The following is a 14346-nucleotide window of genomic DNA, read 5'->3' on the forward strand; positions in this document are numbered from 1 at the left end:
TTTTTGTAATTGCATTACAGAAGATAAAGACCTTTATCACAATATTCTAATTTTCTGAGACAGTCTTGTATATGTATATGTTGACGAATACATGTTAGAATCATGCGCTATGAAGTTGGTTTACTCTGAAATCTGCCTGATGTAACTAAAAAACACAATTCATCCCTTATTTATTACACTTCTGATTCGGGTGTTTATCGATCTTGCGGTTGCGTTACCGTATTGATCTCACGGGTTAAGTTCCCGTTTCGCCCACCATTCAGACACGCAACGTGTCGCGGACTCAGATCACGACAGCAACCGTGACGTTGCGTGACGTCACGCTTCATCGTCGACACCGGCGGATGAGAGAGGCTTTAAAATGATGGAGGCGGCGAGGCGTAGTAGTTTCCACGCGTGGCAGGCGGCGGATAAATGGAGTGTCTGGTTGACTGAGGGACAAACCTTACTTTCTGGGGAAGTGGCTTGTCTATTCCGGTACCGGGGAAGTGACTTGTCTATTCCGGTACCGTCGAGGGAAGTAATATTTTTGACGCTGTGAAAGCGCGATGACCCACGGGGAGGGTGTGGAGCGGTGCGCGGCGGGTTTGTTATCCCTTAAATCCAAACGCACACAAAAAACCGCAATGAATTCAGACACGGTGAGTGAAAGGTTTTTATTTTTTTGAAGGGGTTTTTCTTCCGCTCATTTCGACGAATTACCGAAACGCCTCGTGCATTGGGATCCGATTATTTCCTATTGATTTGAATTTCGGTCTCCCAGCGAGGTTCCAATTGTAACAGAATGAGCATCAATTTATCATTAACGTGTTGATTTGTGTGGAAAGTCGAATTTCCCACAAGAATCACAACTGCTTATGTCTATTAACCTCAGCATGGAAACAGCCCGCTTGAAGACTGTATTATTTTTACACGAAATAAGGAAACTTAAGAGACGCCCCACACTGTTTCCGCCTCCCATGATCATAACGCCTTCATCGGATCTTACTGTAGCGCTTAAAAAAAAAAGACATCCGCAACAAGGCTTTCCTTCTAGATGTCGTTGCTATATTTTCACACTTTCTTGGCACATCCGTGCGCCACAACACTGTCACTCCTCGAAACTTCCCGCTCTTCACCCACATCGATCCCTCCCCCGAATCACCGGACCGCATCCTATATGATAGGTCGACAGGCTATAGTTTTTATGATTTCATGCTTTGTTTTATGGTCGTTAAAGTACGTTACAGCTCCTGGTGAGATGGAACAAGGAACTGCAGCAAGTCCAGACCAACATCCGGTGACTGGCAGTGGTCCTGGATGTGATGACACTTCCTATCTCCCCAAAGACTGTGGGCTGCCTTATCCTGGAGTGTCAAACCTCCACTTGAAAGAGCAAGTGGCTGCAGGTCTACTGTGACCTACAGTAACCTAAATTTCACATACAATAGCCGTGTTTAGGCTCAGTGGCATCCCCGGGATTTGTATGTAATCGGACATTCTGAGCGATGGGGTGAGGGAACGTAGCCAATGGCAGTCCCTTGTAATAACAGGTCATGCGATGGGGCGTCGAACATTTTGATGGAAATTTGTAAAGAGGGATATAAGGGCGGAGGTGGGCTACGGAGATGGGATGATTGAGACGTAGCGCCGTTCACTTTGCCTCATCGTTACCTGACATATTTCCTGTTGTCCTCACCTCCAGGAAACACGGCGATCCAAGCTTTCAGTGTGGAACAAAGTGAGCTACGCCATCGGCGGGGCTCCCTACCAGATTACCGCCAGCGTGCTGGGCTTCTTCCTCCAGATTTACCTGCTGGATGTGGCCCAGGTGATTCACAAGTCCCCTTAGAGCAGAACTGTATCCATGCTTCCACCTTTTTACAGCATCAACCACAGTAAATGACAGATGTTTCGTTATTCATTCTGAAATGGCAATTAAATTCACACCTGGAAACACTTTTCTGTCATCTCACAGAGCATTTGAAGGGGGAAGCTTTGCTTTTCCCTGCTGAGGATCAGTTCAACAGTTTTCATCCTCAACCATTCTGTGTTGGCCGGTCAAGTGCATGAACCTGTGGCCCCCGCTGCTTTGCTTTGCTACCTAGTTAGTCAAATGATGGTTAAAGCTGTACGCAGTAAGAACATAGATAAAATACATTTGGCCCTAGCCAGGCTTTTCAAGGAGTTTGGACTTGGTGTTGTTGTTTTCCCTGCAGATCGTCTCTGCTGCCATGTGAGGTAGCTGCTGGAATCGTGTTTGTTGTGGTTTCGTGGCTTGATCCCCTTTTTCTTCCCTCCAGCTGGATCCCTCCATCGCCTCCGCTATCCTCTTCGTGGGCCGAGCCTGGGATGCTGTCACAGACCCGACCGTCGGTTTCCTGGTGAGCCGGAGTAGACACACCAGTATTGGATGCATGATGCCTTGGTAGGTGTTAGCGTCTTATAGCACCACTTATGTCAAAGGATAGGTTAGCGGTAATGTGCAAATACTGACAATTTATGGTATTGCGTGCTGTTTGAATACAGAAATGTTGTCATCGTAGTCAAGGAAACAAACTCCCAGACCATGAGTCACTGTGTGAAATTATAAAACCCACATACCATGATTATAGCTGAAGCAACTCTGTAGTGCACTGAGATATGCAATATGTTATTGTGTTTATGTCTCATCATCTTTATCATATCTTTATCATATCAAATTATAATCCATTATCTAGAATGATTTGGAGAATGTCAGACATTGTAGAAACTGAATAATCTATTGGTTGAAAAAAAATGTAATGCAATATCATGTTTCTCACACTACAATGCTCCACCTGTCTTTGCTCACTAACAACATTTAAGAGCAAAGATTTAATAACATGTCCCATTTATAATTAGGTGAATGGATTCATAGGCCAAAGTTAAGCTTGTTTTACCACCATAAATGGTGGTAAAATCAAAATGTGTGGGATGAGATTTTTACCGACAGTTGTCTCAGTAAGGAAGTCCTCACATAACAATCGGATGACAAATGACCTTGACATTTAGCTGGAAGGGCACAGCTCCTGGTTTGTGCGAGAGAGAAGATGAGAGACTGAGACGTGTTTACCAGATCGGGAAGTCTTCAGCCACCCGGTTCTGAAACCATTCTTGCTATCACAGACTTGGCAACAAACACGGATCTGAAAAGCGGCTTTCTTCACATCACAGGGGTAGTTTCGGGTTTGCGAGTACTTAAATGTGACATGCAGGCCAGGCATGATTTTCACATTGTGCAGGGGCAGGGGCTTTACGGGCTTCTGCTGTAATTGGTTCCATTCCGCAACACACCATCAGCCTCTAACCAATAAGGGTGTGTGTGTGTGTGTGTGTGTGTGTGTGTGTGTGTGTGTGTGTGTGTGTGTGCGTGCATATGTGTGCGTGTGTGTCTGTCTGATGTGATGTGATAATGAGGGGATAGCTGGCTGAAATAATATAATTAAAGATTTCTATATGAAAAAGTTCAGACTTTGCTATTCTGATTGAAATGAGAAATACCCTGTAAAGAGCCTGAATCAATCTAGAGTCATCTGATCGTAAAACACGTGACAAGAGTATGATTTCTCAGCATTTTTTAGACACACTGTCCACATTTTGCAAACATATATTTCATTTGAGAAGAAAACACCAGTGGTTTATTTTTTGCACCTGCACCTAAAAAGACCTCTAAAAGTCACGCACAGTGAGCTTTCTCGTTTCCTGTGTCTGCCGAATAAGACCGTGATGAGTGTAGCTGTGACAACGTTGCAGTGGTGACAACTGTGAGTGCGTGTGTGTGTGTCTAAGAAGTGATGAAGGTAATTTGTAGGTGTGGCTAATTTTAGTGTGGCGTCACTTCACCTCCATGTTTAATTCTTTAAACGTACATTGGTTAAGCATATCAATGGATGGTTTTTATATAATTTACAGATTTCCTACATGGAGTTCTTGGCATAGTGAAACATGCAAAGTGAAATATGTCAGATCAGGAAATTGAAGCAGGCCCTCCACTCAAACTGAGAAATAGCAGAGGGCTATAATTTTAAATATGGGATTGTAACATTGCCCTTATTATTCATTTAATTAATTACTCGGTACTTCCTACTTTATGTTGGTGCAAATATGTTTCCCGATTACCCAAGTAATTCACAGCAAAATGAGGACATATTAAACACGTTTGAAATGAAACACAGGTAAGCAATAAACGCCCTCTAAGAGATGGGGTGCTTCATTCCTATTAGCACTTTTATGCCTTGTAATCTCTCTCCATCCCCGTACAGACCCACATGAGAACAGGAGGGGTTTTTTAATCACTCACCTTCTCTGGGAATATTATCTTGACTGTCAAAAACAATTTTCCTAAAGTCACAACAGTTTTGCCTGGTCTAGCAAGGTGTGCCCTCGGCGTTGCATTGCTGTTACATTATACAGTCTTAGAGCTCCTCACCTGAGCGCTGACAAACCAAGATTAGAGAATCTCAACGTGAAAGACCAAGGTTTGAAGCTTGCTACATTTAGAATTTCTCTTCATCAGTTTCCTAAACAATCCAGCACCATTTTCTCCGCAGGATCCTTCTCTCCACTCCCTTCGCTGTGCTGTCTTACTTTATGATCTGGTATGTGCCTCCGTTCGAGGAAGGGAGGCTCATCTGGTACTTAATCTTTTACTGCCTCTTCCAGTCACTACAAACAGTGAGTATAGCATGTCGACATCCACCCCCTTTCCCCTCGGTTTGTTGCCTTTTTGTTTTAACTGTACTGTATATTTTGTGCTCTTTCTGCAGTGCTTCCACGTGCCTTATTCAGCCCTCACCATGTTCATCACCAGTGACCAGAAAGAGAGGGATTCTGTCACTGCGTACCGTACGTCCTGTCTCCACTTACCGGTTCAACCTGGCTGTTGCCGATCACTTGATAATGTCCATTCCTCTCATTCTCAGGTATGACAGTGGAGGTTTTTGCCACAGTATTGGGCACAGCAATCCAGGGACAAATAGTGGGCGGAACCTCGGATTGTCTCTCCGAGCCCGAAGTCCCAGAGGACAGAAACTCCACTCAGATTAACATGTCCAGAGTTTCACTTGACAAGATGGCAAGACTGGACTCTTTTGCTCTGTATCAGACCACTAGTATCATCAGTTTCAACCTGTCAAGAGATGATGATGATGATGTTTTCTTCTCTACAGAAACAAGCTTACTTGATTGCATCTGGGGTCATATGCATCATCTACATGCTTTGTGCTGTAATCTTGTTTTTAGGTGTGACAGAGCAAAAAGGTATGTATCTTTTTAAGAACCACTGACTTTGTCCGATTCGGCAAGCAAAGACATGGAGCACAAAAGGCGTAAAAAGTCAGACCTGGAATTGAATGTCTTTATGCCGAATTCTATTCATGCAGCTTTCAAAAGTATTCAGATCGTTATAGTTTCATATCATACACATCTTGAGTCAGGAATTTTTAAGTAACTTATGCTTAACAGGTTAAATGACTGAGCGAGTTCAGGAAATCACACATTAGAAAATCTTGTATTCAGATGAAGTCAACCTATTTAAAAACCTTTAAAAACTTCATTAAAAACACAGAAGTGAGACAGGAAATCAGAGAACCGTTTCTTAAAAAAAAAGTACTTAGTTGGTCATCTCAAGCAACATTGACATTTGGCATCAGACTCAAAAGTAAAGCAATCAGCAATAACAGAACCCTGTTTTGGAAGGTTTCAGCACAAGAAAGATGCATAATAATTCAGAAAACATGGAGTTTCAACTACCTTTTCCTTCATCTCTGTTCTCTCTGTAGAGATGCGAAGAAAAACAGAGCCACTGACTTTTGGTCAGGGCCTTTGGCTGATAATGAATCACGAGCCGTACATCAAACTGGTTGTTGGCTTTCTCTTCACCTCTCTTGCATTCTTGGTAATACTGAACTTTAATACCCATCTTGTCTTGGATGCAGAAACTTTGCATGATCATTTCAGGAAACTATGTTTTAAGATTTTTTTTCTTTTACAGCTGCTGGAGGGAAACTTTGCCCTTTTCATCACATATGCACTTGGCCATAGGAAGGACTTCCAGAATATTCTTTTAGTAATCATGGTGTGTATTTCTAGTTTCCATTGAGGAATTATGTAGCTCTGTGTTTTGTCATTAACAAGTTTGAAATGTTGGAGGCCATCCATGTGCATGACAGTAGAAATCTGGTTTCCGGCAGAAGCTGGCATGAGGGGCTGATAGGGCAATTGTCAGGATGAGAGGAGGTGATGTTTGGGCCTCTGGGAACCTCTCTCCCGGTCACACACTCATTCCATTTGAGCAGGAGATTCAGGGACAGACGGGCACACAGTGGAGCTTTTGTTGCCCTAGCGATCTCTCATTGCCTTTGTAGGAACTGCCAAATCTGATTGCACTTTTTGCACCCTCCCTAACTTTGCGGTCTGCCTTAATTAGGAGTGGAAATGATTTTTTTAGACACAACTATCATATTGAGAGAGATAGATTTTTTTTTTTTTGCACGGTATCTGGCCCAAAGTTATTTCTCAGAAATCATTGACAGTACTTGTTCCTGTGCAACTTTGTTGAATGAATTTTGGCAAGATTTCAAAACTTATCTGCTCCGTTCAGCATACACTAACATATTGTGACATTTTCAGGTCTCCCATATTCTACTACTTATTGTGAAGCCCGCTTTTTGTTTGTTTGTTTTCAAGGTCTAATATTTCAGTGAGGGCAAAGAAATTATTTTTTATAGTCCAGCTCTAGCCATAGCCTGTAAAAAAAATATGTGATAGGTTCTATGAAAGTATTGAAATGTCTACATATGAGGGAAAATCTGATTTCTTTTCAGCTTTGCAACACACACACATACATATTCAAGTTGGTTTTTTTTTTAATGACAATTCCATGTCATACACTTTCCAGCTTTCTGGGACTATAAGCATTCCATGGTGGCACTGGTTCCTGAACAGGTTTGGGAAGAAGACCACGGTGTATGTCGGCATCTCGGTACGTTTAAAATGCAGTTACTCAAAAACCTAACAACACAGAATTAACATCAGTGTCAGCTGGTTTTAAAGTTTGAAGTGGTTGAACAAGTGAGCATTTGGATTTTTGTAAATTTAGCTTATATGGCAGCAGCTGAATCTGTAGCAAAAAGCCTGTTTCACAGAAGTGTGGTTTTGGGGATAATGAATGGGCTTTGTCTCTGCAGTGGGCAGTACCTTTCATGATCTTGATTATTTGCATCAAGAGTAACCTGATCATTTCCTACATGGTCTCAGTAGCGGCTGGAGTGAGCGTGGCAGTGGCTTTCCTCCTACCCTGGTATTTTCATTCACATCCTCCGTCCCTGGATCAGTTAACTTTTGTTGATGCCCTCTATAGTGACCTCCTTAATTGTGTGTTTTAAGGTCAATGCTTCCCGATGTAGTAGATGACTTTAAGGTTAAGAATCCAGACATCCATGGCCATGAAGCCATATTCTGCTCCTTCTATGTGTTCTTCATAAAGTTTGCTTCTGGAGTATCCCTGGGTATATCTACCCTTAGTTTGAAGTAAGTTCAAACTTTTGTCGTCATGCACTTTTTTATTAGCTTTCACTCTCTCTCGTAACTCCATCAAACACGATATCTGCTTAGTTCACTTAGAGTTCATTAGTTCACTAGTCATGTGGTCAATAAATCACATAATCCCTCCACTATTACTGCCAAACTGTATTCAACATCAGCTCAACTTTCCATCTGAATTTTTTTGCAGATTTGCCGGCTATGTGACCGGGAGCTGCTCACAACCTGAGGCGGTCAGTTTAACCCTAAAGGTGCTGGTGTCTCCGGTGCCAGTGGTGCTTATTGCCGTGGGACTACTCATACTGAGGACGTATCCGATCGATGAGGAGGCGAGGCAGGCAAATAGAAAACTTCTGCAAAAAATGCAGTAAGTGACACACGAGGCCACAAAAACATTTTAAAGGAACTAAATCAAATGAGGGCAGTACGATGGCACTGATTAGCACTTTCACCTCACAGCAATAAGGTTCCTTTCTGTGTGAAGTGCATGTTCTCTCCTGTGTCTGCATGGGTTTATCCTGCGATCTTCGATTACTCCCAACAGTCCAACAACATGGAGCAGGTTAATGGGAGTCCCAGTTTAGACTTTAGAAAAGAATGCGAACTTTTGAATGCGAGAGTGAATTGTTTTTTGGAAGGGTTGTATGTTTATATGAGGTCATGTGATTGACCGGTGACCAGTCCAGTGTGAAATCCACCTCTCGCCCGGTGATAGCAAGGATAGGCTCCAGCACCCCCATGACCATTTACCACAGGATAAGCGGTATAGATAATGACCTAACAAATAAATATAATGTTTTTAAAATGAGACGTTTAGAGAAATGTTAAACACAAGGTGCTGCTGTGCATTGTGCATCCGTGTGACTCCGTTTTTTTTTTTCTCTGAAAACAGGAATTCTGAGGACGATTCTGAGTCAGAGTGTAGCAATGTGTTGTAGTGGAGAAGAAGCACATCAGCCACATGTTTGCACAGACGGTCAAGAGGGACAAGACCAGAAACTGTCTGGAGCTACAGTGGGACCTCCGTTGACCTTATAGGTTTTTCTCACCCTCTAGTGGTCACTGTGGACCAGCTAGCATGGGACTGAAGAAGTGTTTGCGGAGTCTAAATGAAATGGTGCTCACTAAGTTTTCATGAGAGACATCGTCACAGTCTGGTACGTGTGCAATTTTGCGAATACACAATGAATTCTTCTGCTGTGCCATCACTACTGCTCAATTGACGCAAAACCATCTGGACAAAACTGGCTTGGGTGATTATGGTTCAAAGTCTCATCTAAAAAAATTTCAACTCCCATGTTTGAAAAAATCAAATACAAATATATATTTCTCCAAAATAATGTTTCAGAGTTGTTTCTGTTTTCTTGATCCATGAAAATCAAGATTTCAGTCAGACTTGACAACTCATTCTACATTTAACTTGAAATGTTCATTTGTTGGTTCACATATTGATCCTTTCTTTGGATATTTCTTATTGCTTGAATTCCATACACAATAAAAAGGTATTTCAATTTGCTGAATGGGAAAGGCACATCCTGGAATTTGTCACCTGATAAAAAAGCCTTAATTGTACAGCTTCTTTATTTTAGTCTTCGCAGTATGTTTTAGTGAAATGTGTTAAGCCCTGATGATTTGGTTTATGCTATTGTTACTTTTGCTAGTCAGTGTTGCCATTTCCTCCTTTTGCACTTAAACTTTTCTGCCAATTTCCACCAAATTGATTAGAATCCTGTTAGTTTGCTTTGCATCCTGATCAGTCCAGTATGAGATTCTCCAGCGCATGTGGAGTACAGATGCTTTATTGATTATTATTTATAAAAATGAACCATCTCAGGGATTTTGCTTTTCTAATAAGAGGATGTGTGTGATAATTTATTAAAAGTGGTTGCGACCAAGTTATTTAAAGTCCACAGGAAAGCTGCATTAGCAGTCCTGAGAATATGTAGGCAAAGGACACGTCTTGAGACATGGCCAATCTAATGTTATTTGTTTTTTTTTTTAAACTGGTTTGATACAAGTAGAGCCTGACCCTCCTTGTTTTCAGCGAGCTGTTAAACTGAAGGCAGCTTTTATGGTTCTGTTTTAGTTGCCCACCAACTATTTTTATCTAATATTATTACCCTACCCCAGTAGAGTTTGGCAAAAATCTCAGCATCCCAATTATTTAGTGATATTTTTTATTATTGTGATAGTTCGTGTTTACCCAGATGGTGGACAACTGTCATGATTTTGGATCCCCGCTGTGGATAATTTCAAACCAGTTTCTGAAACATACCCCTTTCAATCCCTTCCTTCACATGATTTTTTTTTTTTTTTCAAATCTGGAAAAAGCACATGTCAATGAAGCATTCAGTCTTTGTTCACGTGGTATTGTATGCATGTGTTTTTTGTCGTTGTTTTTTTTTTTAGATTTAATGAACAACAATAAACAAATGGAAAAAAAAGGAAATGTTAAATATTTGTTATTTCTAAGATGTGAATAACCTTTTCCCAAAAAAAAAAAAAAGTTGTTGTTGTTTTTTATTGGGGGCAGACACTATGGTGGTTTCCTCACTGGGAGATGGAGGCCTCACTTGATGGCCATTTAAATTTCTGGAAGCCAATTGATTCCGACCCTGATTACCTGCAGCCGTGAACGCTGCGCCGTCTGTTCGACGCACGGCGATCAGACGCGATGACAACAAACGGGCGCCTGAGTTTCCTGTGGAGTGTTTTGTCCCTTATCAGCCTCGCCAACAGCGCGGACAGTCACGAAAACCGATCGCAAAAGTTGATCAAACTCCAAACTCTGAGATCCAACCCTGATCCGAGAACCGGGATAAATCCGATAGCCAAGTTCCCCCCCAGCGTCCCCGCCTTTCCACCGGAGACGTCTTGGCCCGTGGGTCCGGGAAAAACCAACTTCGGCCCCCACACGGACGTGTCCGTGACCTGTTCCGCTTCAGACGTCGTCGTCCGGGTCAAACCGTTTTTCTACGGTTTTGGCGCGACCGCCGCGGAATTGAGGCTGGGCGGCAACTGCAGGAGCAACGGAGTCATCGGGCCGTACGGTGACCTGCTCTTTACGTATCCGTTGACATCGTGCGACTCGCAGCGTGAGGTATCGTGATCCTACACACACACACACACTCAAAATTGCCCATTTACTCTAAAAAAAAACAAACAGCCAAACTTACCCTCCCCAACCCGACAGTCGCTTCCGGGTCACGTGGTCTACATGTACAAGCTCCACTACGAACCTGCCCCGGAGCGGCTCCCCGGGAAGGCGCATCCTATAGATGTCGCGATTGAATGTCATTATCAAAGGTAAGCCTTTTAGCCATTTGTGTTTTTATATCTGTTCTAGAACTTGACAGGTTCTTGAGCAGGATCTTGACATCTGTCTAATGTATTTTGAAATTTCCAGTGAGCCCCTCTGAGTAAACAGGCTTGTAGTCATCGTTGCATATTCCGATATTATGGGACTTTGGATAAGCGAGAATTGATATATTTTTATTTTGAAGATCGCTGTCATACAAACCTGGCATTTTATTAGAGCGCCCATGACCCCAACATTCATAACCTCCGAAACCACCTCCCCTTTCTCCCCCTCCCAGAAACCACCACGTGTACCAATTGGCTGTGAAGCCCACCTGGCAAACTGCTGTTGTGCATAAAAGGCTTAAAGGAGAACCAAATGATTTCCAAATCGAACTGATGGATGGTATGAATGAGTCGATGTGGAAATTGATGTTTTGAAAGCCGCTGCATTAATTGATCTAAAAAGAGGGCGTTCAGGGTTTGACCCACTGACTTGAGAAATGCAAGATTTCTTTTTTCCAACGAGCTTAGATTGGTGGGATGGACCGGCCAAGTCCAAGGTGTACCAGCTTGGGCAGCCTGTTCATGTCCAGTTGTCTGCTCCTCTCCTCCCATCTGGACAAAAACTGTACATCAAAAGCTGCTATGCATTGCCATCCGGTGTTTTCCAGTCACCACTTAAATACACAATTATAGACAACTTTGGGTACGTACTGTGGATTAGGTTAAAAAAAAAAAACGCCTTCGCAATGTGAGCTGATGTTTTGATTTGCATGTGACTTAGAGGGTTGTCATGGTGATGTCATTTGTAGCTGTATGCTGGACAGTAAGAAAGACCTCGGGGCATCTCAGTTCGTCTCTCAGACGGACAAAACTGTGAGGTTCTCCCTGAAGGCCTTCCAATTCACTTCCGAGCCCAACGTTGAGGTAAGCGTTGTCGTCTGGCTTCACGGCAACTCACAGCTTCAGATGCAGCTCAACCCTGATTCTATTTTTAGATCAGCATTCAGTGCGAGTTGTTTACTACGTCAAAGGGACCAGGCGCTACGCAAAAGTCATGCACTTATAGACGAGACAGGTGAGCCCCGGTTGCAACGTTTACATTTACTTACAAAAATCCAATTGTTTTAGGCAGGTCTTTTGGACATGTTTGCATGTGTCTCACGATACCAGGTGGGCTGCCCTCACAGGTGACGACGCTATATGCAAATGCTGTGATTCAAAATGTGGGATATCTAATGAGTTCCACACAGCCATCAAGGAAGGTTTGGAACTTTTTTTCTCTCTCTTTCTCAGTTGGTCAAAAATGCCACCTATTGATTCTTCCATTTCCAAGGCTCTGCTAGTAGTGGATGGTTGATGGTCTCTGATCAGCCGTACACGGCAGAGATAGACAGCCTCTCGGTCAGTCGCTCACTGTACAGCATAAGAGGCAAGAGCAATGAGGAGCTGCAGGAGGCCTTCTGGGAAAATACACATACCCTCAGCTTCGACGGCGGTGAAGAAGAACAAGCCGACACAGAAGAGGATGAACTGGATGGAATCACTTTTCTTGAAGAAACGGGAGAACAATTTGTGGAGTCGTTCCTTTTCAAGCCGAACGAGAGAAAAGAGTCTACAGGGAGGGATCTGGGGGATTCGAGAGAGGACAGGTCAGGTTCCCATGTCAAAGACGACCTTTTAGAAAGTGAAGGGGTAGTATTTGAGACAATGGCTGCAGAGACGGCGGTTCACCCAGATCATAAGGAAGGTACGGCATTGCCTTTGGAGAATGCATTATCAGAAGTCACCTCGCAGAAAGGAGTACGCCATCAAGACCCTGAAGATGGAGAAGAGAGGAAGTACGCAGACGGAAGCTCAGAGGCCATCCGAACAAAAGCCCACAATTTGCAGTTTAAAAATGATGGTCTGGCAGACGTAGATGCGGAGATGACCTGGTATTTCACATGGTAGTATTTACTGCACAAAACAAGCTGAACTCTTCTTTAAAACAAATTGACAACGATTAATTTCAATAAAACAAATGTAATGTCTTTCTTAGGTCCTTTTGATATTCCAGTATGGAAATGAAGAGTGGCATACATAAATTACCTCGCCTGTCCTCCTCTGAATGTATTACAATAGAATCTCTGCTAATACTTGTCGTGTATTACACGGAATATGTAGGTTACGGTAATTAAGTGTGACACAATTGCAGGATATAGATACATCAATTACTAGAACTTGAGCTTTTTTTAATAAATGTATGCAGTTGTGAATGACTGACGCTAACTAAATGTAATACCATGAATCTTAATACTTCAAAGCAAACATGTCTCAAACAAACATTGTTAGAAATGAGGAAATCTGCAATTGTGGGACACAAAGTCTTAGTTGAATGAAGTAAAAACGGAAAATGGTTTGTACTTATATATTTGGATTTTATTACTTGTGTGATAAAGGATCATGACCCTTTAATTACATTGGGGGGCCATGCACGCAGAAAGCATTGTTTCAAAGCACTGAAGATGTGTGAGAAAATGCACAAACTTGAATACAATTAACCTAAAATTTGATTTATAGAGATTCCATCGTTTGACAACTTTGCAAAGATTCGACATTTGTACCGACCCACATGTCAACATAACAGGGAAATAACTTAAGATTATATTTCAGTATAAACTGTATGAAATTACTTTTGAAAAATACAGAATGTATCTTATCCTAACTGTTAAATTTACAGTGCGTGCTAAATTTACATATGAGCACCCCAATGCCCCATTGTTAAAACAGTGGCAAGCTCTTGTTCAGCAGGAGACAAGTGGTATAATCAAACAGTAGAGAGCAGTATATTCCCATCTCTGTCAAGAGTACAGCCCATTAGGCATGGAAAATGTTCTTTTTTTTTTTGCTTTTAGTAAAACGCTAAATGTGATCCATTCTATTACGATCAAATTCAAGGAGCTTAACAAAAGCCAGAATGTCACAAAAAAATAACTCCCATGTTACACACATGCCGATTTGCAGCAAAGCCAGTGTTAATGGCAGGCCCTTCCCGGGAAATTACGATATATCTCCTCCTTCAGCGGTGCCGAATACAGACCCATTGGTTTTCTCTGCTGTGTCTGAGGTTGGAGAGAGCACAGTGTTAGTCTGACAGGGCACAGAGGTGAACAATATCTACTAATCTCAATTGCTCTGACTTCAGGAATAAACAGACCGGTGAAAAATTAAAGGGCAAAAACCAATAATATCAACATCTTCAATGTGAGGTTGGGATGACAAACTTACAACCATTCATGGACTCATTATGCACTTTGGATTGTTATCAAAGAAGGGAGTTATCTAAAAATAAATAAAACCATCTGATAAAAGCTGTAACATATAACAACTAAATTCACAGTTAAACACCCTAGCCGCATAACAGAGCCTCTTGTCCCCCTCACTTGAAAGGTTTCTGTTCTCGGTTATTAAGATTTCCCTTTGTCACTCAATGCCCTCATATTAACAGCCGCAAATTAAAGT

At 42.2% G+C, this 14346-nt stretch overlaps 3 protein-coding genes across 6 annotated transcripts in view; 2 read left to right on the top strand and 1 right to left on the bottom strand.

Annotated features, from left to right (window-relative positions):
* The first annotated feature begins 375 nt into the window (after nt 1-375).
* On the top strand, nt 376-8570 carry LOC147237377 (sodium-dependent lysophosphatidylcholine symporter 1-B-like). 2 transcript variants are annotated; one of them, XM_086148335.1, is made up of 14 exons: nt 376-641; nt 1685-1810; nt 2283-2407; nt 4551-4674; nt 4767-4845; nt 4923-5074; nt 5169-5259; nt 5781-5896; nt 5993-6076; nt 6899-6982; nt 7188-7300; nt 7387-7530; nt 7733-7909; nt 8435-8570. In XM_086148335.1, exons 1-14 carry the CDS (start codon nt 549-551, stop codon nt 8478-8480), a joined length of 1554 nt encoding a protein of 517 aa, XP_086004461.1. In that variant the 5' UTR covers nt 376-548; the 3' UTR covers nt 8481-8570. The 2 variants fall into 2 exon arrangements, with proteins under 2 accessions (XP_086004461.1, XP_086004470.1); XM_086148344.1 differs by having other exon boundaries at nt 627-641; nt 2283-2363.
* A 1609-nt stretch (nt 8571-10179) lies between these two features.
* On the top strand, nt 10180-13004 carry LOC147237378 (uncharacterized). The gene is made up of 8 exons (XM_086148357.1): nt 10180-10642; nt 10736-10848; nt 11139-11245; nt 11374-11548; nt 11655-11769; nt 11841-11920; nt 12016-12107; nt 12179-13004. Exons 1-8 carry the CDS (start codon nt 10217-10219, stop codon nt 12793-12795), a joined length of 1725 nt encoding a protein of 574 aa, XP_086004483.1. The 5' UTR covers nt 10180-10216; the 3' UTR covers nt 12796-13004.
* A 237-nt stretch (nt 13005-13241) lies between these two features.
* Nucleotides 13242-14346, bottom strand: part of LOC147237379 (uncharacterized) — a 28082-nt gene continuing 26977 nt past the window's right edge. For all 3 annotated transcript variants that reach the window (XM_086148304.1, XM_086148313.1, XM_086148321.1), the window contains one exon: nt 13242-13946. In XM_086148304.1, the coding sequence (XP_086004430.1) occupies nt 13885-13946 (62 nt within the window). In that variant the 3' untranslated portion in view covers nt 13242-13884. The remainder of the gene's footprint in view (nt 13947-14346) is intronic.

This window comes from Fistularia commersonii, chromosome 1 (genome assembly GCF_037954325.1).
Source record: "Fistularia commersonii isolate RoL2024-O1a breed Wild chromosome 1, RoL_Fcom_v1.0, whole genome shotgun sequence".
In the NCBI taxonomy this organism is placed as follows: domain Eukaryota; kingdom Metazoa; phylum Chordata; class Actinopteri; order Syngnathiformes; family Fistulariidae; genus Fistularia; species Fistularia commersonii.

Bases quoted from the DNA above. Each gene is read 5' to 3' on its own strand.
- LOC147237378 (XM_086148357.1), top strand. From the start codon at position 10,217: ATGACAACAAACGGGCGCCTGAGTTTCCTGTGGAGTGTTTTGTCCCTT. The intron at 11,246-11,373 runs GTATGAATGAGT...CAACGAGCTTAG, and splicing joins CCAAATCGAACTGATGGATG to ATTGGTGGGATGGACCGGCC. The intron at 11,770-11,840 runs GTAAGCGTTGTC...TTCTATTTTTAG, and splicing joins CTTCCGAGCCCAACGTTGAG to ATCAGCATTCAGTGCGAGTT.
- LOC147237377 (XM_086148335.1), top strand. From the start codon at position 549: ATGACCCACGGGGAGGGTGTGGAGCGGTGCGCGGCGGGTTTGTTATCC. The intron at 4,675-4,766 runs GTGAGTATAGCA...CTCTTTCTGCAG, and splicing joins TCTTCCAGTCACTACAAACA to TGCTTCCACGTGCCTTATTC. The intron at 7,531-7,732 runs GTAAGTTCAAAC...ATTTTTTTGCAG, and splicing joins ATATCTACCCTTAGTTTGAA to ATTTGCCGGCTATGTGACCG.